We start from the raw sequence: 26,265 nt of genomic DNA on the forward strand, positions 1-26,265 counted from the left end.
TCTCCTTAACAGATGCAATAACTCCATCACGTTGGATTAGTTTAGAAAACTGTATGTAATTTATCTTTGTGTAGCATCAAATGTATCAACCAATCAACGTGATATTACAGCAAAACAAGCAATTCTGAGAATCTACCTGCAATAAGGCATGCTGAGAAATATTCTATATGGTTCTATGTAGAACCTTTCTTGCCTGCCAAAGAATCATTCTCGCCTTCCAAAGAATAATTTATTCTAAAAAGTGTTATTTGGATGTTAAAGGTTTTAGGTAGAACCCTTTGCCTTACAAAGTACCCTTGTCTACCAAAATGGGTTATTCTGATCCAATCGGTTCTTGGTAGAACCCTGTCCATCCACAAAGAACCGTTTTGGAACCCTTTTTTCTAAGTGTAAACAGTATATTTGACCTTTCAGCTTCCAGACAACCTAACAATGACAAATGGTTTGATGAAGAATGCAAAAACCTAAGAAAGAAATGGAGAAACTTTTCCAAGCAAAAACAGAGACCGAGAAAACCTGTGCCTATGCCTTCAGCATGTCAGAAATCAACTCAATGGGATTGAAGAACCCATATAATCTAACCACTTCTGGGAAAATTGGAACACACTAAACAAACAACTATACGAAGAGCTATCTACCCAAAATGGAGATGGATAAACCATTTCTCCAATCTTTTTGGCTCTATAACAAAGAACAAACAGCATAAACATAGACATGATCAATTACTAATCTTAGAATCAGACAATAAGAACCCACTGGATTCTCCACTTACATTGAATGAACTACAGGACAAAATACAAACTCTCCAACTCAGAAAGGCCTGTGGTGTTGATGGAATCCTAAATTAAATGATAACATACAGTGCCTTTAGAAAGTATTCACACCCCTTGACTTTTTCCACATTTTGTTGTTACAGACAGAATTTTAAATTGATTGAATTGAGATTTTGTGTCACTGACATACACATATTAAACCCCATAATGTCAAAGTGGAATTATGTTTTTAGACATTTAAAAAACATTAAAAAACAATGAAGAGCTGAAATGTCTTGAGTCAATACAAATTCAACACCTTTGTTATGGTAAGCCTAAATAAGTTCAGGAGTGAAAATGGGGTTAACAAGTCAAATATTAAGTTGCATAGACTCACTCTGTGTGCAATAATAGTGTTTAACATGATGAATCACCTGACGAAGCTATGACAACGGTTTTTATTCATGTCTGAACTGCAGGCTATGTAATTTTGGTGCTTAAATGTGTAAATAACTATTTGTAGTCGTGTATGTTATATCAAATATTTACCAGGAGGTGGCGCTGTAATGTTGGCTCTGGCAACTTGAGCGCGCCTAGGATAGACGACCAGACATCCCCCACCATCCTCCGCAGTCCACACTAAAAAAAAGCAGCTGCCTGCCAGAGATTTTTAGAATCTCTGTGCAAGACAGAAAAAGCTATGTGTCTTGCTACAAGTTGCAACCTGTTCTCAACATTACATATGTCGAATATGGCCACGTTTAAATTGTGTTTTTTTTAAAGCCATGAACGTTTTTGGTTGTGGTCTACCAAATGCAAGGATTCCCGTCTTCAGCCGAGACGAGCGTTTCGCCTTTGAAGAAAACAACAGCGATATACAACTTGCTGATACGGTGAGTAGTTTGCATAGATATTAAAACCAGGGTTAGGTAGTATGCAGTATTTTGTTGTTCAAAGAAGTTTATTCAATCTAGTCTACTGCATATGCCCACTTTCAGTTAAATTGTGTGTGTATGGGGAGGTTTAATTGAAATATTTTAAAGATTTAAAGTCACTTTGTATATTTTAAAGTCTAAAACACATGACTGTCCTCATAAAATTAAGAATATGATGTTTGTTGATATCTTCTTCAACAATCTGTCTAAATGACAATGCTTCCTCAGATGTGTATGTATTAATGAACATACTAAAATTTCAATACGAATACGTATACATTTAAACACTGGTAATCAAATACACACTTTGGATTGAAATAATTACTTATCTACTGAAAGGTCTTCTCCCCCTTTGAACAGATTTGACCATTTCCTTTAGTGTAGCTCAGTGGCGATTTTAGCATGTAAATCTTGGTGAGTCAACAACAACAAAAACCTGGGGTGAATGCCAGCAAAGCCACTACACAACACTAACCAATGCATTAATTGCACTATAATGGTGACAAACGGAGTCCCAACAGCAGTCCCAACAGCAGTCCCAATACCTTAACACTGCTACACCTGGCTATCAGCGGAGCCTTGTCTGGCAGCGAAACAGTTAATTCAGCCTCTTACTGGCTGACTTGCTTAAACAAATGTGGTTTCTACTGACAATTGAGATGTACAAACTATGGAATACCGGGACAATGAACGGATAAGAGGCAATCCGTAATTTCGATGAAGACATTAATGAGCGAGCTAGGACGGATGTAGTGAATATAACTATTTGTTCAGCACTTTTGAAATGTACAGTTACAGAATTCAGAACATGGGCCATTCTTACAGTGTTCTCCCTGTACACCAAGTCAGAACCGTAGGATAAATAAATGGGGCATATGAAGCAGACAATGAAAGCTCTTACAATATTCAATGATTATATTTCTCAAAAACAGGTTATAGGCTACATGTGCACCACCAAGTCAGAACAGTAGCTGAAATTAAGAGATGAAAATAGACCAAATTATTAGGGTGAGGCACATGCGCTACTAACAGCTTACTACACAACATACACTTAGTATTACTTTCTTAGCTACAGTATACATATCTCCCTGGCATATTACATAATTTATGCAGCAGCATCAAGACATCTTTGGACTCACCTTGTTGTGCTGTGCTCACTTGAACAGGAAGGTGGCGCGTGGCGGTCCTTTGTGGGCAAATTTTGTCATCAAACTTGTCATCAAAGTCTGGCACTCTCTGGATTTATGGTGCTTTCAAGACAACTGGGAACTCGAAGAAGAAAAAACATTGAATCATGATGGCGTCAGTGATCTTCAGGTCAAAACTCTAGAAAGAGGCCCAAGTTGGTGAAAGTTCAAAATGTATTTTCCCAGTTGTAGCTTGTTTTTCCCGAGTTCCCAGTTGTCTTGAACTAACTAAAGTCAGATTTTGCAGTTCCAAGTTCCGAGCACAAATCATGCTTCATTGACAGTATGTCCAATGTTGAATGTTTATCATTTTAACTTCTTACCGTCTCACCTGGCCAACATCCGGTGAAAATGAAGATTGCGAAATTCAAACTACAGAATTATAAATATTAAACTTTCATAAAATCACAAGTGTAATACATCAAAATAAAGCTTAACGTCTTGTTAATCCAGCCGCTGTGTCAGATTTCAAAAAGGCTTTACGGTGAAAGCACACCGATTATCTGAGGACAGCGCCCCGCATACAAAACCATGAAAAACATATTTCAACCAGGCAGGTGCGACACTAAAGTCAGAAATAGAGATATAATAAATGCCTTACCTTTTGATGATCTTCTTCTGTTGGCACTCCAAAAGGTCCCAGTTACATCTTAAAAGTACGATGTTGACATTATCGAACAAAAGGACCATATGTTCCTTTTGTTCGATAATGTCAACATCGTACTTTTAAAATATTAGCTAGCAGTCATCATCATGAATCAAGTCAACAATCTACTGTCAAATCGTTTTTAATCCTTGACATATGAAGAGAAATACTGAAGACAAATTATAGATAAAACGTATCGGTGCTCATCAGTCATTGGACATAAACATTACACAGTCAGTTGGAAATCACAAATTCAACAATGTGGTTTGGAAGGAATCACAGGCTAACTGCGAGCATTGCAAAGCAATCATTAGCCTGCTATTCAGTGGAGTGGCTGTGGGGTCCCAAATCTAAGATTAAGGGTATCTTTTCCTAGTTTAACCTCTCTTACGTAGGGGGCAATATTTTCCCGTCCGGATGAAAAGCGTGCCCAAAGTAAACGGCCTGTTACTCAGGCCCAGAAGCTAGGATATGCATACAATTGGTAGATTTGGATAGAAAACACTCTAAAGTTTCTAAAACTGTTCAGATGATGTATGTGAGTATAACAGAACTGATTATGGCAGGCAAAAATCTGAGGACAAACCATACCCCCCAAAAAATAATTTCAGCCTACCACTATTTTCAATGGCTGTCAATTTTATTATAATGCGAAGTCCTCCCAGATTGCAATTCCTAGGGCTTCCACTAGATGTCAACAGTCTTTTGAAAGAGTTTCAGGATGTTTTTTGGAAAAATGAGCCAGAAATTGTAGTTTTTCTAGGTGGCTCCCATTTTGGGTGTAGTGTTTCCAAGCGCGTGAATGAGAGCGCGTTCTTTGGTATTTTTCTCCGGTAAAGACAATAACGATTGTCCGTCTTAAATTGTATCGTTTATTTACGTATTAGGGTACCTAAGGTTTAATTATAAACGTTGTTTGACTTGTTTGGAAAAGTTTATTAGTAATGTTTGGGATTAATTTTGTATGCATTTTGATGGAGGGAAACTCGGTGGATTATTGACTGAAGCGTGCCAGCTAAACTGAGTTTTTATGGATATAAAGATTATGGCAGTACCCAAGAAACTTGAATTTTCTATCTCTACCCTTAGACTTGGCAGTGATGTAGTGTCCCCATGAGTCACAGAACACTGAGCCAATCATGGCACAACACTCCGTATTTTCTGCTGGCTTGCCCCACCACAGATTTGTGCACCAATATTGCATTTTAAAAGCATGTTATATTAAATTAAGTGCCCTTTAATATAAAGCACATGAAGAATTAAATGCATATGTAATATGAAGAAAGACTTGCAAAATAAATGGCTAGAAATGTTTTAACTGTTTTTTGGGTGAAGCTTTCATTAAATTACCCCTCCCTATTGGACATAACAAGCTTCCATTCTCCTTGTCACAAGGGAATTCATTGTTGATTTAAAATGAAATCATCAACCCTGTTACGGTCAACCATGTTACTTTATTTGGTGCCTAATAGGTACTTACTATAGTAATTTTTTCTATCTAACCTCTTGAGATGGGAGTGTTTTTTATGAAGTTGAACATGTGCTCTTTATGACAGAATGCTATAATTGGGTGAAATCAAACTTTTTTTTTTACCAAGTTTACATTTTTCAAAAGCACTGAATTGTTGGAACGACCCTTTATATTTTTCATAGAGAGGGAAAAATAACTGGAATGGGGCCAGGATGTAGGAGGGATTGATTTCATAAACCCTGGACACAACTCAGCCCAGAGTTGTTGACTGCAGAACAAATGTCATGTTCAACAGTGGACTGTTGACTTTGTCAGGTTTCAAAATGTGGCCGAACAGTCAAATTCAATACCCCCCAGGAAAACCAGGAATAATGAACAAAGTAGACATCATTTTTATAATTTTAAGAAATAATTTTGTTTGAATTATTGTGTCATCCAGGTTAGTCAGGGCTTGGCAGGCAGGGATATCCTTGTCTGACCAGGTCGCCAGGTGTACGGTGTTTCCTCCGACACATTGGTGCGTTAGGCTTCCAGGTTGGGTTGTGTTTCGGAGAACGCATGGCTCTCGACCTTCACCTTTCCCGAGTCCGTATGGGAGTTGCAACGATGAGACAAGACAGTAACTACTACCAATTGGATACTACGAAAAAAGGGGGTAAAAAAAAAGTTATCCTTACTGTAATGTTCATAACCTGGATTTTGTTTATAATATGGGTCGTGGTGTGTAGATTTGGTGTCCGAAGGCCATTCATTTAACATAAAACTATAAATATGTATAAATATAATATTTAATCACTCAACACTCACTCAATCCTTCTTTTGACCCAGAAATATTTGTGTTGCAAACTATTAAATTAAGGGAGTTATTGATCTCTAAAGTGTAAAAAATATCCTTCAGTGTCACTGTCCGGGTTAAAATTCTAATTAAAAAAGTGATTTTAAATGTAGAAATTCATCTTAAAAATATAAATGAACACCCATGGCATAATTGTGTTAGTGCTTGCAACAATATATAGAATAAGGGGTGATATACTGTATCTAAGAAATATTTAAAAACTTGAATAACTTTTGTCTGGACTTTTGCGCTTCATCAATTACATTCAGTATAACAAGGGTAAAAAGCCATGTTAAAGTATATCACATGATGGTAATCATGTGACAGTGTGTGACATCACAAAGAAGACCCATTGAAGACCCTCTAGCAATGTGATGAGGTGAGTAAATCTCTGAAATATTTGATGATTTCACCTTTTAACCGTCTAGTAACATTTGTGACAAAAACACATGTCCTTCAGTACAACACGGAAAATATACTTTTAATGTTATTTTATAAAATGCTATATATTAAATATGAAAAGTAAGGATAATCTTTATAGGTCAAGGTCATTACTTTATATAGGTGGCCAAGGAAATGGTTAAATATGTTTATGTATGAAATCCGTCCTTCAGTATCATGCTTTTGTCCTTCAGCACAACAAAAGTTTCATGGTATACCACAATGTCACCCATTATGCTGAATGACAGTAGCTTTGTTATCCCATGTTTTCATTAGTTACAACATTTAGTCATGCAATTCATATTTACTTGTATAAATACGGAATATTATAATTTTAAATAATTTTATGGCATTTTAAGGTATTTCAAGGCATTGTCTTTATACTGTATATGTCGTTGTCTAATAAGAAGAGGGCTGCACAGCACAGACAAAATATTAATGCAGATCCAGTTACTAGGGAGGAAAGACTAGCCAGAAAAAAAGCAAGGTATTGTTTTCATGGTCTCATGCTACTGTCAGCAACAGAATAGGATGTACTAGGATATAAAGCTAGGTGGATAATACTTAACATTAAGTTGCACTTTTGCACTGTAGTTCATGTTTAATTTCATTGCATTTAAGGTATAACTGATGGATTATATTAATTAATATAATATTACACACGCACACACAATTATGGATAAAAACTGGATAATGAATTATATTAGTTCATAGCTGCTTCACATTTGGGGCACTATATGAAAAATCAAGCATGTACTAGTTTGATTTGAAGTAGTTTGATGGGCATTTTATCTATTTTGTGTAGGTATCTTGAAATTGCATTTGTGTACCTGCATTAAATAGACATTTACCCGTTACAGTGTAACAAAGTATAATTACAACATTAACTATCATGTAATAATTGTGTAATAATGCAATTTAATGCAACGTAAATTGTTGCTGCAGGCTCAAATTATAGTAAAGGGATTATTATTAACATTAGAAATTAAATAGTAACAAAACATGTTTGGGAGAGATAAGGAGATGGAGTTGATTTAACTTTTAAACTTTGATTAAGTGTTTTCATTGTATGGCCTATTATTAATAGACTACTAATAACATTTAATGGATGTGAATCCTATTCTGTGCCAGTGTCATAATGATTACATTTTCATTTTTTAGCTATCATAGATGAAAGAAGGATGTCAATCCTGTTCATCCACCGATCCATACAATGACACAATCTGAATCTGAAAAAAAGTGGGAAAAGTGGAGATTGAATCAGAGGAGGCGCCGTGAAAAAACTTAACTCCAGTATCAACTGAAGGAAACTCATTATTGTTATTGCTGAAGGAATCACATTTAATCAATATTTGTGGGCCTTAGTGATATGTGTCATTCAGGGTGCAGTATAACATCAGTATTTTATATTAAAATACAATATCTTTATTTTGTTGACTCAGAGAGACAAAAACAAATCTCAAAGGAAGGAGTGAAAGATATTTTCAAAGATTTTAGCATTTCTTTCAGTGTAAGGCGGAAAGTTTTTGTAAAAAACCTTCAACAAATTATGAGTTGTACCTGTGACAAATCAAATATGTGCTATTCAAAATAAAAGAATGTCATTTTTTCTGGGTAGTTACATTTCTGCCAGTCTAAGCATGAATATATAACTAGTGATTATGATAAATGGGCATACAATGACATAAAAAAACACTTAATGTTATACTGAATTACATTTTACTAGGGCACATTCATACAAATCACAATAAAAATGAATGATTGGCTTTATTCTTGAATATAACTAATGTAAGGGCATAGGTAACACTCCAATGACCATAAGAAAGCTTTTTAGGGAATTGTAATTGCTGTTTTTTTTTTTTTTTTACTTTGAAAACCTTTTGTCTTTGACCCATATATGTTTTAAACTATTATTAATATAAAAAAGTACATAAATTTAAACAGCACATTTTATGCAAAGCTCAAATATTTAGTTTTCAGTCATATTTTTCTATGAATATTTTATCATTGATGATGCATTTCGGTCATCTACCATGTTATGGACCACATTACGGTAATGAGCAAATGAGCAAATGTTACTTCATCAAGAGCAACAAATATAATTTTGAATCAGTTAACCATCTGAAGCGTTAAGAACAACAAATGAATCATTAACTTCCCACCAATGCCCAGCTCCAGCACATCCCATTCCCCCTCTCAGTACTTCTTTTTTTTTGTGTTCTTTAGGAGTCAAGACTGCCACAGACTTAAGAAGTCAAACCAAATTAGATTTTTCACATACGCCGAATACAACAAGTGTAGACCTTACTGTGAAATGCTTACTTACAAGCCCTTAACCTCTCTGGGATAGGGGGACGCAAATGTCCCACTTGGCCAATTGCCAGGGAAAACACAGAGCGCCAGATTCAAATAAAATCATATAAAATTAAAACTTTCATTAAATCACACATGCAAGATAGCAAATTAAAGCTACACTCGTTCTGAATCCAGCCAACATGTCAGATTTCAAAAAGGCTTTTCGCTAAAGCATAAGAAGCTATTATCTGATGATAGCACAGCAGTAAACAAAGAAATAAATTAAAATACACATTTTAACCCTGCATGTGCTACACAAAATGCAGAAATAAAATATAAATCATGCCTTACCTTTGACGAGCTTCTTTTGTCGGCTCTCCAATATGTCCCATAAACATCACAAATGGTCCTTTTGTTTGATTAATTCCATCCATATATATCCAAAATGTCCATTTATTTGGCCCGTTTAATCCAGAAAGAAACTGCTTTCAATTTGCGCAAAGTCACCACAAAATATCTCAAAAGTTACCTGTAAACTTTGCCAAAACATTTCAAAATACTTTTGTAATACAACTTTAGGTATTTTTAAACGTTAATAATCGATCAAATTGAAGACGGGTCTATCTGTTTTCAATAGAGGACAAGAGGAAATGAACGCTACTTTTCAAGTCTTGCCCAACTCTCAACAGCGTTACCCTTTTCCAAGATGGCCGTACTTCTTCATTGCACAGGAATGAGGAATAAGGAATAACCTCAACCAAATTCCCAAGACTGGTGACATCCAGTGGAAGCGGTAGGAACTGCAAACAAGTGCCTAAGAAATATCGTTTCCCCATGAGAACCCATTTAACAGACAGTGACCTCAAAAATAAATCATTCTGAATGATTAGTCCTCGGGGTTTTGCCTGCTACATAAGTACTGTTTTACTCACAGACATGATTCAAACAGTTTTGGAAACTTCGGAGTGTTTTCAATCCAAATCTACTAATAATATGCATATCTTATATTCTTGGCATGAGTAGCAGGAGGTTGAAATTGGGCACTCTATTTATCCAAAAGTGAAAATGCTGCCCCTATCCCAAAGAGGTTTTAACCAACAGTGCAGTTCAAGAAGAGTTATGAATTTAAAAAAATATTTTTATAAAAAGTAACACAATAACATAACAATAACAAGGCTATGTACAAAGGGTACTGGTACCGAGTCAGTCTGCGAGGGTACAGGCTAGTTGATGTCATTTGTACATGTAGGTAGGGGTGAAATGACTATGCATAGATAATAAACAGCGAGCAGCAGCAGTGTACAAAGAAAATGGAGGGGGTGGAGGGGGGGGGGGGGGGGGTCAATGTAATAGTCTGGTGGCCATTTGATGAATTGTTCAGCAGTCTTATGGCTTGGGGGAAGAATCTGTTAAGGAGCCTTTTGGTCCTAGACTTGGCGCTCCGGTACAGCTTGCCGTGTAGTAGCAGAAAAAACAGTCTATGACTTGGGTGACTGGAGTCTCTGACAATTTTATGCGCTTTCCTCTGACACTGCCTATTATACAGTATATGTCCTGGATGGCAGGAGGCTTGGCCCCAGGAATGTCCATTTCACTTTCACTTTTGATACCTGGAAATATGGAAATTAATTAAATCACATTTCATGATAGCCACTCTCTTTTTTATGAACAGTCCCTACTTATTCCTCTTGTGTAATTACATAAACTTCATTAGTTTGCAATGCAATAACATGATTACAGTGTTACTTGTGTAAGCTAACTACAGTGTTACAGCCAGTGATGATCAGTATTGCTAATCGCTAACTAGCTAACTGGCTAACTAAATGCCATTTAGCTAAATGCACTATCTAGGGCAAAGCAAACGTTAGCTCTAAAATTCTATTTCTATGATTCAAACACCTAAATGTTTTGATCTCTATCTCAAGTCAAATCAAGATCTTTAGTTGAAAAATCACGATTAGATTTTTTGCCCATATCATGCAGCCTGGTAACTTTACCAGTATATGCAAACATTTGGTGGCACAGAAATAGACAAAAGTTATATCTTCTTCAGGAGATGTGCTTTAAAAATAAGTAGGTAGAATATACTATATTAAAAATAAGCTACATAAGTACATTCTACACACATTTTACATACATGCCACAAATATATATAATATACATACAGTACCAGTCAAAGGTTTGGACACATCTACTCAAGGGTTTTTCTTAATATTTTCTATGGAATCATGTAGTAACCAAAAAAGAGTCCCAACAAATCAAAAACATATGTTTTATTCAAAGTAGCCAACCTTTGCCTTGATGACGGCTTTGCACACTCTTGGTATTCTCTCAACCAGCTTCATGAGGAATGCTTTTACAACAGTCTTAAAGGAGTTCCCACGTAAGCTGAGAACTTGTTGGTCTCCTTCTTGGTCAAATAGCCCTTACACAGCCTGGAGGTGTGTTTTGGGTCATTGTCCTGTTGAAAAACAAATGATAGTCCCCTAAGCGCAAACCAGATGGGATGGCGTATCGCTGCAGAATGCTGTGGTAGCCATGCTGGATAACTGTTCCTTGAATTCTAAATAAATCACAGACAGTGTCACCAGCAAAGAACCATCACACCTCCTCCTCCATGCTTCATGGTGGGAAGCACACATGCGGAGATCATCCGTTCACCACTCTTTGTCTCGCAAAGACGCGGCAGTTGGAACCAAAATTTGGACTCCACAGACCAAAGGACAGATTTCCCCCATTGCTGGTGTTTCTTGTCCCAAGCAAGTCTCTTTTTCTTATTGGTGTCCATTAGTAGTGGTTTCAGTCTCCTCTGAACAGTTGATGTTGAGATGTGTCTATTACTAGAGCTCTGTGAAGCTTTTATTTGGGCTATAATCTGAGGTGCAGTTAACTCTAAGGAACTTATACTGCTGAGATAACTCTGGTTCTTCCTTTCCTGTGGCGGTCCCCATGAGAGCCAGTTTCATCATAGCACTTGATGGTTTTTGCAGCTGCACTTGAAGAAACTTTAACGTTCTTGACATTTTACAGATTGACTGACCTTCATGTCTTAAAGTAATGAGGGACTGTCATTTCTCTTTGCTTATTTGAGCTGTTCTTGCCATAATATGGACTTTGTCTTTTACCAAATAGGGCTATCTTCTGTATACCACCCCTACCTTGTCACAACACAACTGATTGGCTCAAACGCATTAAGAAGGAAAGAAATTCCACAAAATAACTTTTAACAAGGCACACCTGTTAATTGAAATGCATTCAAAGTGACTACCTCATGAAGCTGGTTGAGAGAATGCCAAGAATGTGCAAATCCGTCTTCAAGGCAAATGGTGGCTACTTTGAAAAATCTCAAATATATTTTGATTTGTTTAATACTTTTTTGGTTACTACATGATTCCATATGTGTTATATCATAGTTTTGATGTCTTCATCAAAAATGAAGAAAACCCCTAAGTAGGTGTGTCCAAACTTTTGACTGGTACTGTATATATAATTTGATATCTGATTAATCTCTTTTTTTATTACCCTTTTTGTAGTTAATAAATTCAATTTGAAAACTAAAATATCCTTAACTAGCATTGAAAAAGTGAATCGTTATTCTATAATTAAACATCCCTCCCTAATTTCCAGACTGGACTTATATAAGGGTATGGGAGTACAGTACCTTTATCTGGTCCGTTTTAGGGTTATGGTTCAGTGGAGATGATACAGTGAAATAACTCATATAACTCAATAACTCTCCTGTCATGTTTTTCTAGGGTCAAACATCATGGCAACCTCCCACATTCTCTTCATCTGCCTCGTCCTCATCCTTCCAGTTTTATCGCAGGAGCCGCCCACCTCTAAACAAGGTACCTTTTGATCAATGAGGAACCAGACCAAACTAGAAGGGCTTTCCTTTCACAGGACTATCAATACTGACCTAACATATAAGTCAAGTACTTCCTTTGCATGTAGAATTCCTGCTAAGGACAGTATAGTATGTACACTATATAGTGCTGGATGATATACTGTATGACACTATGGGTACACGTTATGGGTACATACCAACGGGTATCATCACACTATGGGTACACGTTATGGGTACACACCAGGGGGTATCATCACACTATGGGTACATGTTATGGGTACACAGCAGGGGGTTTCATCACACTATGGGTACATGTTATGGGTACACACCAGGGGGTATCATCACACTATGGGTACATGTTATGGGTACACACCAGGGGGTATCATCACACTATGGGTACATGTTATGGGTACACACCAGGGGGTTTCATCACACTATGGGTACATGTTATGGGTACACACCAGGGGGGTATCATCACACTTTAACTGCGTGGAACACATTTAAGTTAACTCTTAGAGGAATAGATTACTGATATACAATATGAATGATCTCATTACACACTCTGGTTTAAGTGTTACATTAAAAATACATAAATATAATGCTTATTTGTGAAAACTCTGTAATATGCTTTATGAAAATGCAATGGCACTGTGTAGTTTATTATACAGACTACTACAACCTCTTAGAACACGTGCTCTAAATAAGCATGCATGCATGGGCACATATCGAGTTCTTCCCAGGAACAGGATTTCCAGGAATTCTGGAGGGGGCAGTGGGAGCAGTGAGTGGTGCACTGTGGGAAACGGTTTAGTTATTCAGACTCCCCCTCTCAACAGATGCAGCGTTGTAATGTACAAAGTTTGAGTGCAGAACGTTCTATTCCTAGGTGGTTCAGGCCTTTATGATTAAGTCACACAGTTCTCCTAAGTGTTTCTTCATGTTATGCAACATTATACACGTTATATAACTCTTTAGCGCTGACGTATTGAATAGAAGCTTTCACTCTACCGTAAGTCTCTTTTGTCTCAGATTTTTATAAGCTTTGGCAGTGGTGCTTTGACAGAGTTATTCTGTTTCCAGTAAGTGGTACTTCACACTCTGTCAGAATGGGTGAAAGGGTTTGAGCGACCAGCAAAAAATATACTCGATTTTATTTTCTGAGAATCAGCAGGACCCAGCCAAAAAGGTTACTGTCTGAGTGAAACAGATGGACATAGAACAGTGCAGGAGGAGAGGACACTGCCAGCTCACGCACACAGACAGAAATTACACATTTTCAATGCTTCCCATACTAGAGTAAACCAAGTTTTTGTCTCACAGAGCTTTAAAGATGTTCAATTGAAGGGGACAACCTTGGTTGCAGCTATTGCTTTAAAGTGTCTACTTAAGTAGCTACAATATATAACACCAGCTGTCCTTCACGTAAGCTTTTCTCTACCATAAATGGGAAAAATTGTACTTTTCACATGTAATTGCTTTTGATTTCTGGAACAAACAGAATAGGTAAAGACTCGATGTACATTTATGTTAGGTACATATTTATTTTTAAACACCATCTTGTGAATTACTCTCTGACAGTAGGACTGAAAAGTCAAAACATTCATCCTGACTTTAATCAAAGGGAAGGAGAGGGTTGTGTTTGTTCGGCTGCTGTGTAATAGGAGAGATGGAGGAAGGAAATGGGTGTTTTAATGCGCAGGGTATTTTAATACACACGTTGCACAAACATCACTCCAAATGAGAAGAAACATCGAGAGGTTGGTAAGGCAATAGCACCATCCCTTTCATCTGTATAATTGTGTATGTGTATCTGGCATACGTCAGTGATGCACATAGGAGAGAGAAAATAGTGAATTAGATTCTATAAAGCACGTGTCAAACTCATTCCATGTAGGGCCGAGAGTCTGCGGGTTTTTTGCTCCTCCCTTGTACTTGGTTGATGAATTAAGGTTACTAATTAGGAAGCAAATCCCCTCACCTGGTTGTCTAGGTCTTAATTGAAAGGAAAAACCAGCAGACTCTAGGTCACGGGGTGGGCAAACTTTTTGGTCGAGGGCTACATCAGGATTATGAAATGTAATTCAACGGAGGGCCGCATTTTTGGGGGGACCAATTGTTTGTTAAAATCAATTTGCGGGGACCTCCCGAGTTGTACAGCGGTCTAAGGCACCGCATCGCAGTGCTTGAGGCGTCACTACAGACCCGGGTTCGATCCCAGGCTGTGTCACAGCTTGCCGTGACTGGGAGACCCATGATTTGGCGCACAATTGGCCTAGCGTCGTCCAGGTTAGGAGAGGGTTTGGCAGGCTGAGATTTCCTTGTCCCATCACACTCTAGCGACTCTTGTGGCGAGCCGGGTGCTTACACAGTCGCGAGGTGTATGGTGTTTCCTCCGAAACATTGGTGTGGCTAGCTTCCGGATTAAGCAGGCATTGTGTCAAGAAGCAGTGCGTTTTGGCTGGGTCGTGTTTCGGGGGATGCAGGGCTCTTGACCTTCGCCTCTCCCGAATACGTACGGGAGTTGTAGCGATGGGACAAGACTGTAACTACCAATTGGATACCGCGAAATTGGGGAGTAATAATGTCTCGCGGGTTGGATTGAAGTGCCCAGCGGGCCAGAAATGGCCCGCGGGCCTGTTTCTGCTCTAGGCCCTTCATGGAACGAGTGACACCCCTGCTATAAATCATCCAGTGCTAGCGCTCATCATCATGTGTACTCTACAGAGAATTACTTTATGCATTTAGAAACCCCTTGATTAAAACACCCATTTCCTCCCTCCATTCCTCCTAGTACACAGCAGCCAATCAAACAACCCTCTATTTCCCTTTCATTAAAGTCATAATGAATGTTTTGAATTTTCAGTCCTAATGTGAGAGATGAGTAGACTAATTTACGAGATAGTAGAGGACATTTTGTATCAGAAGTGGGGGACATTTTTGTAAAAGAGTTCACCTTCCAGCGACTGGAACACTAGAATAACTGGAGCCCAAAATTATATTTGACCCTTGTTTTCTTGGAAAGGTCTGTTTGAAATTTGAGCTTTAACGTCCTGTTGGAGCCAGTGATATCTGCTGTGCACATGGTGTGAAAAAAAATGACCTCAACTTGGCAGACTGCACTTACTCACGTGGACATTCAAGAACATTCACAAGTACTCACATACATGTGCATATTTATATTTTGAAAATATTAAGTCAAAATGGGGAGTCTGGATGTAGAGTCACAATTTGTGCACAGCACACACACACACACACACACACCACCTGTGCTGAATCCTCACCAGTCACAGGAAATTGAGCAAGTATGAAACACTTGAGCATTGCCAATTATTGGATTGATTTTTCCTTTTCATTCCGAGGAAGTTCCTGGTAGAAAAGGATCTGGTAAACAAGTTATTTTTAACCTTTGGCCACCCTGATGAGCTGCTAACCAAGCCAGTGGTATGCATCTCTCCTCAGAAGAGCCACACAGCTGTGAATTCTCCCTAGGCGCCAGAGCCATTCTACCTGCTATTGTGCTGTCCCTCTCAGCGGTGTTGATGTGGCACATTATGGGAGATGGTACTAATTACTAAAGGACCTAAGTGCCTCTTCAAGGCTATGAACAAATAGGACTGTTTACCGAAAGCTCCCCTCTCTCTGGGAACACATTCATATAATCATGTACTATAGTACAGACAGACCTGGACAGCGCTCGCCTGATACAGTGGGGCAAAAAAGATGAGAGGCCTGTAATTTTCATCATAGGTACACTTCAACTATGACAGACAAAATTAGAAAAAAAATCCAGAAAATCACATTGTAGGGTTAATGAATTTATTTGCAAATTATGGTGGAAAATAAGTATTTGGTCAATAACAAAAGTTTATCTCAATACTTTGTTATGTACCCTTTGTTGGCAATGACAGAGGTCAAACATTTCCTGTAAGTCTTCACAAGGTTTTCACACACTGTTGCTGGTATTTTGGCCCATTCCTTCATGCAGATCTCCTCTAGAGCAGTGATGTTTTGGGGCTGTTGCTGGGCAACACAGACTTTTAACTCCCTCCAAAGATTTTCTATGGGGTTGAGATCTGGAGACTGGCTAGGCCACTCCAGGACCTTGAAATGCTTCTTACGAAGCCACTCCTTCGTTGCCCGGGCGGTGTGTTTGGGATCATTGTCATGCTGAAAGACCCAGCCACGTTTCATCTTCAATGCCCTTGCTGATGGAAGGAGGTTTTCACTCAAAATCTCATGATACATGGCCCCATTCATTCTTTCCTTTACATGGATCAGTCATCCTGGTCCCTTTGCAGAAAAACAGCCCCAAAGCATGATGTTTCCACCCCCATGCTTCACAGTAGGTATGGTGTTCTTTGGATGCAACTCAGCATTCTTTGTCCTCCAAACACGACGAGATGAGGTTTTACCAAAAAGTTATATTTTGGTTTCATCTGACCATATGACATTCTCCCAATCTTCTTCTGGATCATCCAAATGCTCTCTAGCAAATTTCAGACGGGCCTGGACATGTACTGGCTTAAGCAGGGGGACACGTGTGTTACTGATGGTAGGCTTTGTTACTTTGGTCCCAGCTCTCTGCAGGTCATTCACTAGGTCCCCCCGTGTGGTTCTGGGATTTTTGCTCACCGTTCTTGTGATCATTTTGACCCCACGGGGTGAGATCTTGCGTGGAGCCCCAGATCGAGGGAGATTATCAGTGGTCTTGTATGTCTTCCATTTCCTAATAATTGCTCCCACAGTTGATTTCTTCAAACCAAGCTGCTTACCTATTGCAGATTCTGTCTTCCCAGCCTGGTGCAGGTCTACAATTTTGTTTCTGGTGTCCTTTGACAGCTCTTTGGTCTTGGCCATAGTTGAGTTTGGAGTGTGACTGTTTGAGGTTGTGGACAGGTGTCTTTTATACTGATAACAAGTTCAAACAGGTGCCATTAATACAGGTAACGAGTAGAGGGCAGAGGAGCCTCTTAAAGAAGAAGTTACAGGTCTGTGAGAGCCAGAAATCTTGCTTGTTTGTAGGTGACCAAATACTTATTTTTCACCATAATTTGCAAATAAATTCATAAAAAATCCTACAATGTGATTTTCTGGATTTTTTTCCCCATTTTGTCTGTCATAGTTGAAGTGTACCTATGATGAAAATTACAGGCCTCTCTCATCCTTTTAAGTGGGAGAACTTGCACAATTGGTGGCTGACTAAATACCTTTTTGCCCCACTGTATGTCATATTGCTGTCATAAACATGATAGGAATGATCATTTATCTTTCCTACAGCTTATTTATAGTTTCCTTAATTGACCCCTAGGAGCAGAAGGTAATAAGATGCAGCATATTACAGCTTTTCAGGTGTAGTAGTAATTGGCTTCGGAGAAAATACTCCCAATTGCACTATTTTATTGCCAGCTGTCATTTTCCTGCAGATACAGCAGATCTCTGAACACTTACTATGAGTGTAGTTTTCATGCAGTGTACTATGTAAGTGCAGTTCTGAGAACAGATGACAGCAGATGCAGTGTACTATGTACGTACAGTTCTGAGAACACATGACATGACGGCAGATGCAGTGTACAATGTAAGTGCAGTTCTGAGGACAGATGACGGCAGGGTTTTCCCCGATATTCCTGTGGGCGGTAAAGTCTGGCTGACAGATTTAGAGGTATGCGGATACTTCCAGGAAAACGTAGCTGTCCACCATGCGGCGTTATGTTACGAGGATGAGTTATGTTACGCTCAGTTTGTCTTACACTTGAAGAGCAACTCAGCCCTGTAAATGGTATCAGCAACAGGCGTAGATAGGTTGACTAGACTGGGTGTGTGTTCATGTTTAAGTTTGACTTTTGACTTTTTTTGAAAGTCTATATAGACTTTGTGTGCTCACCTCCTCTCACGCTTGTCATAGCTGGAAGAAGGTGAGGACCAATGCGCAGCGTGGTAAGTGTTCATATTATTTAATAGAACTCAGAACACTAAAATACAAAACCAACAAGAGAACGAAATTAAACCGAAACAGTTCTGTCTGGTACAGAATATGAAAACAGAAAATAAACACCCACAACGCAAGGGTGAAAACAGGCTACCTAAGTATGGTTCTCAATCAGGGACAACGATTGACAGCTGCCTCTGATTGAGAACCATACCAGGCCAAACACAGAAATCCCAAATCATAGAAAAAAGAACATAGACTGCCCACCCTAACTCACACCCTGTCCATACTAAAACAAAGACAAAACAAAGGAACTAAGGTCAGAACGTAACAATCCTTCTCTCTCTCCCTCCCTTCTCTGCCTCCCTCTCAGCCCTCTTCCAGATCCGCCCCCAGATCACTGGCTGTGTCTCCCATGACATGAACACATTCCGCTGCAGATGGAATGTCGGAGTTTTCCAGAACCTCACAGAACCCAGAGACCTGCGGATATTCTACTACATTAATGATAGGAAGTGAGAGAAAAAATATTCCCAAATTAAGGGAGAGATAAACATTCTGGGGCTGAAATTAAATAAATTAAATATTTGAGAGCCAAATAGTTTTTCTTCTGAAATAATTTGTAGTTCTTAACTGTATGGGAGTCTCTCCCTCTTATCTAAATTATGTCAGGTGCATGATGTCAGTCTTTCCTGTCATCAGCACATTATTAAAACCTCTATGTTGTCTCCCCTTGCCTGCAGCATATCTCCCAAAGAGTGGGGTGAATGTCCTCGCTACGTTGACAGGACAAACGAGTGCTTCTTCAATGAAAGCTACACGAAGGTCTGGATGACCTACAGTGTCCAGCTCCGCTCTGGCGATCAGGACATTCTCTATGACGAGGTCATCTTCACTGTGGAAGACATCGGTTAGCCTGGCCCCTGTATTCCTAAACCACAGTTATTCCTCCATTCATAGCTACCTATAGCTACCCTACACTCACCTGTGTGTCCTCTGTCTGCCTCCACACATCTCCCATATTTTAAACCCTAATAACTTTTTTATCATTTATCATTTTATCACTGAATTTTATACACCGAACATTAGGAACACCCCCCCCCCCCCCCCCCCCCCCCCAAAAAAAAGCGTTCCACAGGGCTGCTGGCCCATGTTGACTCCAATGCCTCCCACAGTTGTGTCAAGTTGGCTGGATGTCCTTTGGGTGGTGGACCGTTCTTGATACACACGAGAAGCTGTTGAGCGTGAAAACTCAGCAGCATTGCAGCTCTTGACTCAAACCGGTGTGCCTGCCACCTACCATCAAATGCACTTAAATATTTTGTCTTCCCCATTAACCCTCGGAATGGCACACATACACAATCCATGTCTAAATTGTCTCAAGGCTGAAAAATTCCTTCTTTAACAAGTCTCCTGCCCTTCATCTACACTGATTGAAGTGGATTTAACAAGTGACATCAATAAGGGCTCCTAGCTTTCACCTGGATTCACCTGGTCAGTCTTTGTCATGGAAAGATCAGGTGTTCCTAATGTTTTCTATACTAGAATATACTACATTTTTGATGTGCCATTCTGCATTTCAAGTGGTGAATCTAATGTGGTTTTAAATGTGTTCCAGTGGAACCAGACCCTCCAATAGCGCTGAACTGGACCCTGCTGAATGTGGGTCTAACCGGGAGCCACTTTGATATCATGTTGAGCTGGGAACCGCCACACTCTGCAGACGTGTCGATGGGCTGGATGACGCTGCAGTACGAGGTGCAGTACCGCGAGGTCAACTCAACACTGTGGAGGACGGTGAGTCTACACACCCTAAAACAGGGGAAAAAAACTCCTAGCCCTGGCCTTTATGCATAGGGCTGGGTTAGGAGTTCTTCTTGACTCTGTGATTAGACCAGGAACTCTCCTGGCACCACCTATACCCATTCCATGAGGACTCTGTTTGACTATTTCGTTCACACTATTGCAGATCATTGGGTCATTTCAGAATCTTTACATTGGCAATAAAGATTAAATGCAGTTGTCATGCCCTGACCTTAGATAAGGTTAGGTCAGGGTGTGACTAGGGTGGGTACTCTAGGTTTTTGTATGTCTAGGGTTTTTGTATGTCTATGGGGTTTTGTATGTCTATGTTGGCCTGATATGGTTCCCAATCAGAGACAGCTGTTTATCGATCATATTTAGGCAGCCCTATTTCCCACTTTCTGGTGTGGGATCTTGTCTACAGTTAGGTGCCTGTGTGCACACTAGTAGCTTCATGGTTCATTTGGTTGTTTGTTGTTTTGTTCAGTGAGTTTCAGTTCATTAAAAATATGTGGAACTCTATTCACGCTGCGCCTTGTTCTAATCATTATGACAATCGTGACAGCAGTGTTCCAGTGTTCACATAAACCTTTCTCTGGACATACAGTACCTACTGAGACTATGCAGTAAAGATTATTTTGACCTGACTAAGGTTTACTGTATTTGTTTTTGCGTGGATTCCGCGATGCGTTTAGCTTTTAACAGCTAGGAAACACCTCTAACCAAACAACAGTGCTAGGTGGCTGTACTACAGACACCGGCCATCGTCGTGGGAAAGACACATTTTGAAAAACTTTTGAAAAACAACTAGTTGCAGGAATGAGCCAACCTGGATACTAAGGAGATCCTGAGGGTAATCGACAAGTACCAATAGCTTTAATCTATGGAGGAACAACATACTCCATCATGGAATGATCCTACTACCTCACAAAATAACTCTAACCCGACAAAAAAAAGAAAAACAGATTAATCTACAGACACGGACAATTGACTTACCGTTGAAGTATAGGCTAGTGTTCTGGCTGGAATCCATGCAACACTGGAAAAGTTGTGTGAGGAGGTATTAGGGCTGAGGGGGAGTTTGGAGTTTAGCCAGAGGGAAATTCTCACGCTCGAAGGAGAGAACAAGGCACTCACAGCCAAGGTGAAAATCCACGATTCTAAAATGGATTGTCTACTCAGGGAAAACAGGGTGTTGAAGGAGTCGCTGCTAGACATACAAAGTCGTAGAATGCGTGAAAATCCAATATTTTCTGGGATTCCTGAGGACGCAACCAAAATTCAGAGGGAGCATTCATGCAATCCGCCTTGAAATTTCCTCTAGAGACTGTAAACCAGGTGTTTTTCCACCGTGTACACAGACTTGGAGCTCAAAGCGACAAGACCAAGGGTCCCTGGCCAATCATTGCAGAATTTGAACACTAGCAACAAAAGGAGCTGATCAAAAGCAGGGGAAGGGAGCTTAAAGAGACCAAATTCGGTCTCAATGACCAATTTCCATGTGAGATAAACGAACGTCGCAAGAGACTGTATCCTGTACAGAGGAAACAGAGAGAGAGGGGTAACCGTGCCTTTCTCATTGTGGACAAACTCTTTATAGATGGACAGCTATTCCGAGACAGCTCCATAACTCCATGGCTGTACCAAATTCTACAGGGACTTCAAGTTACGAAAAAAAGAAAGTATGGGAACGGTAAAAATATCTGAACACTATAAAGTGGATATGAACACACACATACTCAATTACATGTTCACTTATACATATGGACTAATATACAGTACCTGTCTATTTATGGAAAAATTGCCCTGATTAACTCCTTAGTCATATCTCAGTTTACTCACTTACTTATTTATGGCGCTGCCTACTCCTGATGATTCGTTTATGAGCCAAAAATATTTTGGTTTATCTGGGATGCTAAACCAGACAAAATAAAGAGTGCCTATCTATATAATGAATAGGAATTTGGTGGGTTGAAATGATTAAATATAAAAGCACTAAACCTCTCCCTAAAAGCTTCACTCCATTCAAAAGTTTTACTTGAACCCTAAATGGTTCTCAAGTAGATTACTAAGAAAAGCTCATCCATTGTTTAAAAATTACCTTTTTGCCTTTGTGCAGATTGCCATGTCTCATTTTCAATTAATTAGTATCTCTCTTTTTTAAACGAGCATTGCAGAGCTGGCTACAATTTAAATTTCACCCCCCTGAAAAGATAGAACAAATATTACATCAAATATTATGGCTGAACTCAAATGTGCTGGTTGATAAAATACCTGTATTCATGTGAAAGATGTTTGAAAAGGGTATTTTGTTCTTAAATTATATTGTAAATTGGAATGGTAGAGTTACGTCTTTCATGGAGTTATCAGAATTGTACAGGAAGGTCTGCTCAATCCAAGAGTACAACCAATTACAGCATTACCCCAAAAATGGAGATGGCAGGTGGCAGCGGGAGGAGGTAGGGAACTGGTCTGTCTGCCAAATATAAAGGATCAAAACTGGCGGAGGAATAAAAATAGCATAAATAGGAAAGTATACCAGTTTCATTTGAGGACCAGTATGTTGACAACTGTGACATACAGATTGCAAAATAGTTGGGAAGAGATTTGTGATGTAATGATTCCATGGTACAGGGTGTATGAGTTGCTATATAAAACGACGCAAGATTCAAGACTTCATGCTTTTCAGCTAAAATTATTCTATAGAATTCTTGCCACCAACAAAATGTTGAATATTTGGGGCTTAAAATCATCAAAGCTCTGCAGATTTTGTTGTGAGGATACAGAATCAATAGACCATTTATTTTGGTATTGCCCTCAGGTAGCCTGTTTCTGGTCTCAGGTTCAGGAATGGCTGAAAATGCATAACATTGATCTAAAATTGACCCTAGAAATAGTCATGTTAGGAGATCTGTAGAGTCAATTATTAATATAATTATACTCTTAGTAAAAGTATTTATCTTTAACTCGCAATCTGTGGATTCTATTCGATTAGATAGATTTAAATCTTACGTTAAACATCACAGCATAGTTGAAAGATATATGTTGTGTAGAAATCCGAAGAGGGTGGCCAGCAGAGAAAGATGGGATGGGCTGAAGGAAGCTGGGGGTTCGGTTGTGGAATTGGAAACAAGTGGGAGTGGAGTTGCTGGGCGGAAGATAGAATGATGGTCAAAGATAAAGTATAACAAGTATAAAAAATAAAGTAAAAATAAAACATAATTATAATAAGAAGTAAGATTTGTTGACGTGCCCTTGAGCAAGGCGTTGACCCTGGATGCTTTTGTGTGTTGCTCTGAATGGGAGTCTGTTGGATGACTGGTGTGGTGTAGTTGTTAAAATAAAATAAATAATAAATGAATAGATTTTCTGCATTATTTTAAGATCATTTCAGTGAATAATAAAATGACCTAATAATCAAGACTTATGCCTCCTCCCACATTGTAATTTAGAACAAACTGCCTCTTTCCAAGGGCAGTTTGCCCTCTCATTCTCCCTCTTTCACGTTAACTCCTTCCATGCAAGGGAACATGAATCTTTGGGGTAATCTACCAAGGTGACATACCAAGGCGCTATTGCTTTTAAGTTGATTCATGTCTTTATATGACATTATATATTTCTCAAGGTGATTTATCCTCTCTGTTTTGACTGCAACCCTAGGTGGACCTTGAAAAGGGAATGCAGCGATCGCTATACGGGCTGCGCACCAACACAGATAATGAGGTCAGGGTGAGGTGCAAGACGCTAGCATCCCGTAACTTTGGGGAATTCAGCGACTCCATATTCATACACATCCCTACTAAAGGTACTGATGTATTGTTTTTTAAATACTGTCATATAAAATGTTTGCTGTTTATAATATGTATGATGTCTCTGTTTTGAATCGTATTAATTGCTTTCTATATATCCATATGTGCTCAGAGTCGAGACTTCCAGTTACTGTCCTGCTTGTCTTTGCTGCTTTGGGTTTGGCAGTCATCCTAATGCTGCTAATCTATTCCCAGCAACAGAAGTAAGAAACTTTTACGTTTTACCTTTCACTTTGTCTCAAAATACCAAACCTCTTCATAAAGAAATGTACAGTCTAATGCTACATGTCTTTTAATAACGCTTCCGCTATCTTTCTTCAAGGTTCATGGTGATTCTCCTGCCTCCAATTCCTGGTCCCAAAATCAAAGGCATAGACCCAGAGCTTTTTAAGGTATTAACTTCACACAATGAAAAATACCTAGAATGATTTACTTGTACCATTAAAACCATTGCCACTAGAGTTTTATGGGGAGGCAATATGAATTACCAGCAAGGTTGTAATAAGTGTATGTTGCCCCTTAAACTAACTCTAAGGTATTATCTGTTGTTTACCATAGAAAGGTAATTTGGCTGAGCTGACCTCCATCCTGGGCGGCATCCCTGACTTGAGGCCAGACCTGTACAGCGACGACCCCTGGGTGGAGTTCATCGAGCTGGACATGGAGGAGCCCAACGACAGGCTGACTGTGCTGGACACCCAGTGCTTGATGGACCACTGTGCCTCCTCAGACTGTCCCCCTATCACCATTGGCTTCAGGGATGATGACTCGGGCCGGGCCAGCTGCTGTGACCCTGATCTGCCTGACCCAGAGGCCCCCTTCCACTCCCTCCTCCCCAACACCAGCCGCGCCCTGGAGCCCTCTTGCCTGGCCAGCACTAAGGCCAGCTCCCCAGTCCAGACCCCCACCACTGAGGATTCTCCCTGGGCTTCACCTGGCAGGGAGGACCTCTACACCCAGGTGAATGAGGTGAGACTAACTGGTGAAGTGCTGCTGACACATGAGGAGCAGAGGAATGTGGATGAGAATTCAGAGAAGGATGAGAAGGAAAAGGAGAAAGAGAAGAAGAGGAATGAGTTTCAGCTGCTGGTGGTGAATGCTGATGTGGGAGGCTACACCTCAGAGTTAGATGCTGGGAAGATGAGTGCCAGACTCCCCACTGGGAGAGCCAGCCAGCCTGCTCCAACAGAGGACAGTAGTCTTGTGCAGGGACAGCCCTTCGGAGAGTACCAGAGCCTGTACTTTGAGGCTGAAATGCCCCCCATTCCACCTGCCTCTCCTGTCTCCCCACTGCTCCCTGTCTCTGCCTACACCATGGTGGAGGGAGTAGACAGGCAGAACAGCCTCCTTCTGAAGCCTGGACCCACACCTGCACCCCAGCCAGATGTAACCAAGCTTCCCCTGCCCACACCTACACCAGAGGGGTACCTGACCCCTGACCTACTGGGCAACATTACACCATAACAGAGGTATAGGGACTATGCCAGTCATTTGTGATTGGACACAGATCAGAGGGGGCATGGGAATTCAGTGCCTGAGTGACTAAACATCAAAAGAGTAGGGTCCCAAATGTCATACCTACAAAAATGAGAGGGTTCCCTGCCTGCCCCCCCTCTTCCCGTTCCTTCTCCCAACATGACAGCTGTAGACATTTTGAGGTTTGGTAAGGTGTATGGTGAGTACAGGAGAGGGGTCTGTTCTTCAAGGTGCCACACCTGTCTGCAAAAACTTAAACAAAAACTGAGTGAACAAAGGAAATAGGGAAAGGACAAGAAGGAATTATGGTCTCTCACAGGAACTGGCCATATGAACCTCGTCACATATTATGAATGTGAAATAAAAATATATATTTTGAAGAACATCACCTACATGTGACTTTAAATGCCATCACAAGGAAAAATACTTAACTTAGTGTTGTTGTTGATAATGTTGTTTACAATAATCCCAATAATTGGTCTTTACAACTATGAAAAGTATTTACAGATCTCAATATTGTGTCAAAAGTGAAGTATTTGGTGACCAAGTGGGAATCTACCATATGTGTTCTGCTGATTGACTGTGGCTTTTCAACAAGTCTAAAATAGTAGGACATTGTGCTTACTGGATGTTTGCTGTTATTTTGCATATATACAAAATGTGTGATTATTAAAACAAGAATAAAGAATTCTGCTTACTATATTGTAGCTACCACTTACAAAAAGGGGACTATCAAATGTCAGATTATCCTTCTGGAGATCTCTAAATGCTAATGGTTCTTTATTGTACAGCTATAATGTTACTCATAAACATCTTTCACATTTAAACTGTACTGAGTCCAT

At 39.6% G+C, this 26,265-nt stretch overlaps 1 protein-coding gene across 2 annotated transcripts; it reads left to right on the forward strand.

Moving 5' to 3' along the window:
* Positions 1 to 1,359: 1,359 nt before the first annotated feature.
* On the forward strand, positions 1,360 to 26,250 carry ghr1 (growth hormone receptor). 2 transcript variants are annotated; one of them, XM_090233547.1, is made up of 10 exons: positions 1,360 to 1,645; positions 5,431 to 5,646; positions 12,318 to 12,410; positions 18,709 to 18,850; positions 19,079 to 19,245; positions 19,954 to 20,132; positions 23,799 to 23,943; positions 24,060 to 24,150; positions 24,270 to 24,339; positions 24,506 to 26,250. In XM_090233547.1, the coding sequence occupies exons 2-10, from the start codon at positions 5,550 to 5,552 to the stop codon at positions 25,409 to 25,411; spliced, it is 1,890 nt and encodes a 629-aa protein (XP_090089673.1). In that variant the 5' UTR covers positions 1,360 to 1,645; positions 5,431 to 5,549; the 3' UTR covers positions 25,412 to 26,250.
* The last annotated feature ends 15 nt before the right edge of the window (positions 26,251 to 26,265 follow it).

The sequence above is a fragment of the Oncorhynchus mykiss genome, chromosome 5, assembly GCF_057628025.1.
Source record: "Oncorhynchus mykiss isolate SJ-2025 chromosome 5, ASM5762802v1, whole genome shotgun sequence".
NCBI classification, from domain to species: Eukaryota; Metazoa; Chordata; class Actinopteri; order Salmoniformes; family Salmonidae; genus Oncorhynchus; species Oncorhynchus mykiss.

Bases quoted from the DNA above. Each gene is read 5' to 3' on its own strand.
- ghr1 (XM_090233547.1), top strand. From the start codon at position 5,550: ATGGCTCTCGACCTTCACCTTTCCCGAGTCCGTATGGGAGTTGCAACG. The intron at 5,647-12,317 runs GTAAAAAAAAAG...ATGTTTTTCTAG, and splicing joins GGATACTACGAAAAAAGGGG to GGTCAAACATCATGGCAACC. The intron at 12,411-18,708 runs GTACCTTTTGAT...CCTCCCTCTCAG, and splicing joins GCCGCCCACCTCTAAACAAG to CCCTCTTCCAGATCCGCCCC.